Source organism: Nomia melanderi, chromosome 11 (genome assembly GCF_051020985.1).
Source record: "Nomia melanderi isolate GNS246 chromosome 11, iyNomMela1, whole genome shotgun sequence".
Classification (NCBI taxonomy): domain Eukaryota; kingdom Metazoa; phylum Arthropoda; class Insecta; order Hymenoptera; family Halictidae; genus Nomia; species Nomia melanderi.
This window is the reverse complement of record NC_135009.1, coordinates 17,995,962-18,001,239: the sequence shown is the minus strand read 5'-3', so window position 1 is coordinate 18,001,239 and position 5,278 is coordinate 17,995,962. Positions and strand designations below refer to the sequence as shown.

At 44.5% G+C, this 5,278-nt stretch overlaps 1 protein-coding gene across 4 annotated transcripts; it reads left to right on the top strand.

The window, feature by feature from the left end:
• The first annotated feature begins 310 nt into the window (after positions 1 to 310).
• On the top strand, positions 311 to 4,770 carry LOC116432015 (uncharacterized). 4 transcript variants are annotated; one of them, XM_031988271.2, is made up of 5 exons: positions 311 to 634; positions 1,272 to 1,502; positions 1,651 to 1,800; positions 2,393 to 2,612; positions 2,698 to 4,770. In XM_031988271.2, exons 1-5 carry the CDS (start codon positions 413 to 415, stop codon positions 3,048 to 3,050), a joined length of 1,176 nt encoding a protein of 391 aa, XP_031844131.1. In that variant the 5' UTR covers positions 311 to 412; the 3' UTR covers positions 3,051 to 4,770. The 4 variants fall into 4 exon arrangements, with proteins under 4 accessions (XP_031844131.1, XP_031844133.1, XP_076228058.1 ...); XM_076371943.1 differs by having other exon boundaries at positions 482 to 986; positions 1,048 to 1,502; XM_031988274.2 differs by having other exon boundaries at positions 489 to 634; positions 838 to 1,502.
• The last annotated feature ends 508 nt before the right edge of the window (positions 4,771 to 5,278 follow it).

The window sequence follows — 5,278 nt, the reverse complement described above, 5'->3', positions numbered from 1 at the left end:
AAAGGAATTGTAATTCGACGAGGTGTATCGACTTCTCTATGATACGCGAGAGCGGTAGTGGCGAATAACAATTCAAAATGGGCATTTAGTTGAAACCGTATTACGTAGCGCGGTCTCGAAACTCGACATGGTACGTTTAAAGGTAGAGTCGAAATTGGTTGCATTGAATTTTCAGCGTACGCGATCGAATTCGCTCGACTGCGGTAACCAATGCCGCATCGTAGCGATATCATCGACACCAGTCTAGATGACGACAACGGAAAACTGTAGGTCCGATGCGCGCATGAGTACGGGAAACGGGCGGTCGAAAACGGGTCGTTGCGAATGCGTAGGCCGTCGCGAACCTTGGCAACGGCAACCACTCCATTTGACAGTCGACGGCCGGAGGTGACGGAGCTTTGATCGTTTCGCGATGGAGTTACGCGAAGTGAACCGCACTTTTGACGCTGCGGAAGAGACTGCAGAACTTTTACCATCCTCGCAGAATGACAACACGGAACTCGAGAGTTATTTCATCGAATACGCGATTCAAAAAGAAATGATAAATCGAAATCGATGCCCCGCCAGTCGTCGTTTGCTCAGTCAGACCGCTCATTTGGCGGAGTTCAATTTCGCCAATGGTAATCATCAAAAGGTGGTGTATCGTATTTAGATCTGTTCAATTGTTCAACTACTCTCTCCACATGTTCGATTGCGATGAGACATCGATGTAACGTCGAGCGTTGTCGTGCAACGCGTTGCATCGAGAAACCGTGTTCCTGTTCCCATCGAAAGGACCGCGACGCTTCGTTCGATTTTGCGTGAAATTATGTCATATTGGATAATAATGGTTCGCAGGCGAAATAATCGCGGATTCGTTGCGCGTTCCGATGAAAATCCAGGAACGCGTACGATCGTATATCGGTGCAAATCGAACGGAGTAGGTGGCAGTGGGACCGGGGACTCGAGCTGCGGCAGGGACAGGGTTAGGAAAGCAACGGAAGCATGTAAGCGACTAAATCCGTGTTACGACTGTACCAATTCTGTATAAAATTCTTACACCTTTAGCCCTGTTGTGTGTCCACGGGTCTTTCTCGAGTCAATTGCAAAATCGTTAGCAGAGTACACGTACGTATGTATGTATTTACGTGTGCTCGCTTTCTTGGTAACACTCGAAACGAGTAGATAGCTTGATAAATTGGGAACCGCAAAAGGGTTAGATCCAATTCTCTGCATTGGACGAAATAGCCTGTCGAATGATGAAAGAAAGACGGACGGAAAAATGTTTTCAGGATTCGCCGTGCATCGGAATTAGTATGATACACACGTCGAACGCAAATTGGCCTCCTTCCAGGAAAAGAGAAGAAGCGAAAGCATTGGAAAACCTTCGCAAACGAGTCGAACAATCCAAATTGTACAAATCGACTAGAGCTTCTGATACTTGTGGGTCAACTTCCATTTCTCTGGTCTTGAATGACAATCGAAACGAACAACTCGATAATCGGCCGAAGCTTTTAAAAAAGGTGAGAGAACGAAACTTGACGATGTAGACTGAATTCGTAGGATGCTGTTCGAGAACGAAACGGACGTCTAGACGAAGTAGTTTATCGAAACACGACACGCTTTTACTGGTCCTGCTGCTCTTTTAATTCATCGGTACCACGTATATAGATCCTGAGTAACAGACCGATGAGTATCGCGCACGACAGTAACGATCTGGAGACTGACTGGCGAGACAGTGAATTTATTACGGAATGTTTATGCTGGCACAATGTGTATCGACAAAGGCACAACGCACCGCCGTTGACGATGTCGCCACAGGTAAGAAGAAGATACCGTCCCTTCGAGAAACAGTAACTCGCAAAATCGTTGACAATGATGATCATCATTATGACGATTCTAATAATATTGGTGATGATGATGACGATGATGATGATGACTATGATGATGATGATGACGATGATGCTGATAATGATGATAATGATGATAATGATGACGACGACGACGATGATGATGATGATGATGATGATGATGATGATGATGATGATGATGATGATGATGATGATGTATTTTAACTACGATGACGACGACGACGAAGACAATGAGATAATAATGAGATGAGGATGAAAATGATGATGATGTGATATTGATATGATGATGATATGATGATGATATGATGATGATATGATGATAATATGATGATGAATAAAAGCACTGATCGATTACAATCGCAAGTGAAACGGTAAAGGATACAGACGACATTGCCACCGACACAATACCCATCTACCGATTTTGACGCGTAATTTGTTCTTTTTTTCATTTTTTTTTCTTCAATCGTCAGTGCGATAAGACTATAAAATTCGATACAATTGATTATCTACGTCTGACCGATGTTTTCCGTTTGCTTTTACAGTTGTGTGAGTACGCTCAAACATGGGCCAATCATTTGGCGCACACGAACACATTTTATTATAGAAACGATCGGGAGGTGGGACAGAATCTTTACTGCCGACCAGGTGGTGCAGTTCCTACAGACGTAACGGGACAAGACGTTGCATCCTACTGGTATTCCGCGGTGAAGCAGTACAATTTCTTGAAAGAACCCGATATTCTTCACGCCAACGTGAACGCAGGTATCTCGAAAATACAAAAATACGGAATATGAACTGGGCGGAATTTCTCGTGTGTTGTAATTTATATGTGTTTTATCCATGGTAGGTCATTTCACGCAATTAATTTGGGCAAACAGTCGTTACTTTGGTGTCGGGAAAGCTCGCAGTAGAAGTGGCAAAGTGATCGTAGTCGCCAATTATCAGCCGGTTGGCAATATATCCGGGCAATTTCAAAGTAACGTTTTACCACCTCTGCCCGAAAATGTGAATATGGCATTATCATCGCCACCGCCGCCACCGCCGCCACCGCTTCCGCTTCCATTGCTCCAGACGTCGGGGAAAATCTACCGAGAGCATTACGTCGCGTCCGATTCACCGGTTCCGGCGTCGTCATCGGTACCGCCGTCGGACACCGCGTCGACGGACAGTGACCGGTCTTCCGTTAGTTCAACGCAATAATACAGACGACCGAATTGCCTCTTCTGCGTTTGCACGCGCGGATGGGATGGACATTGATCGATTCTTTTGATATCGTCATTTTTCTCGTGCTCAACGATATTCGTCTTGCCGATTAACGTACCCCGTTCTCTTGATCTTTTGTTTTCGTTTGCCCCTTTCGGTTTCCTCGTTCAATCTCTGCTTCGTAACACGATCGACAAACGCGTACGAACAAAGTTGCATTTATTTTTCAGCAGAGATCGAAGAACTGAAATAACAGAAATAACTGAAATAACTGAAATACGCTTATAGACTACGAGTAAACGAGCGACACGGACGTGTGCGTATATGCACACGCGCACGTACACGCGTATATACACGAGTATGAATGCGCGATAAATTCTCGCGCGTACGTAAATTTAGTACTATACGCAGTTGTTTGTTTGTCTCTTTACTATTTGTGTAGGGATAAACAATCTCGATTGTTTGAATTTGAGTATGCACGTTTCCCGAATAAGCGACAAATGGTATTGTTAAGAATCTCGTTCCTACGGTTAAACGAACAAAATGTGATACGATGCGGAAAACGATCGATTACGAACCCTATAAACGTATGCGTGATCAGTGATTCGCATACTTCGCATACTTCGCATACTTCGCATACTTCGCATATTTCGCATATTTCGTATTGTTCGTGTTTCACGCATAATACCCACACGGCAGGACTGTTCCACTTTTTGGCAGTCGACGGAGAACTTGTTTAATTGTACATCGATACGTACGTTCACTTGAAAAATCAAAGCGCCCACAAGTACTGGGCGAGTCGATTAGACAGCGTTTCTGTAAGTACTCTGCAACATAACATTTGAACAGTTATTGGGACGACGGTGACGGTGACGGTAACGGTGACGACGACGACGACCACGACAGTGACGACGACGACGACGACAGTAGTCCCTAGTCGTAGAAAATAAATATTTTATACGAGTCTTGTGATTAAACGCGAAAATCGTCGGCGAAAACTACGACGTGTTTGCTAAGATAGAATTATTAGGAAATTCAACGGCCGATGATGCACCGTCGCGTGACTATAGAAGGATCGCGAAAATTCTGACACGTAAAGGTCAGAATCCGATTACGGTTCTATACGTTTCAGTTATTCTTGATAATCATCGTTTTAATGCGAGAACGCGTTGTTGCGTCATCTGTAAAATGCAAAGCGCACTTGTTGTACGAGCGTAATTTTGTTATCTATTCATGTATGCTGATAGAATTACCGCTTCCCTTTGCACGTACGAGCGTATACTTGTACGTGCATGCCTGACAAACGCCTAAAGCATTATACAAGCAAGTTGAATGCGAACGAATACTAGTCTAGCATGTGCTATACTTGCACCAATGAAATCGATAAAGTGGCTATCGCGTTTCTGTAACATTGCGGTAACCCGTCTCGAAACGACCCCCGCGGTATTGCTCTGTTCCGAACACCGTTGACGTAGTACGTACGAAATTGCCAATATAACCATGTCATCGAGGGGCCTTACAGCCATAGGGTTCCTTAGTTGAGCGAGCAATCAAAACGGCACGTGTTACTTGCACGATTTTAACCAGTTAAATATCATAATTAGATCGCGAACGTAAAGTGAGAGCTATACACAAGCGTCGAAACGAAATTAGAGAATTTTTCATTATACGCGCTTACCATTACTTTTCAACGAAATATACTTTTTACTAAAATCCATTGCGCAAGTACATGCTACATCGGAACCGAAACTACCTTTACTTTCCCTAGTTTGCGCCATCTGTACGAGAAGGCTCGAACCGTCTCTACCAAACAGTACTACGCGTTTCGAGTTGAGCAGCGCCACCGTATCGTTCCGATCTTTGTCGATCAAATAGTTTCAAACCTATTCTCCGTACAACTTCTTCCCTAGCCTTGGCTAGTGATAACGCACGCGACAAAGGTGTCCAACGTACTCCCCTCGCGCTAGTAACTCGAAAAGAACGTACTCCCGCTAGCACTAGCCAAGGAACTGCCCCCGAGAAACTGACCGTGTGTACAAGTATCGTTATAGAAATATTAGAGCAGTTCTATGCGGTGTTCGATACACACGCATACGCGACAGGTAAAAGTAGGTACGGAAGGGACAAGTTTTCACGAGGGGAATGTCACTAGAGTCGTCGCGGCACCGGTTTACAATACCTAGATTCGTTCGAGATTTCGATTGGTCCGTACGCGTCGTCCATGT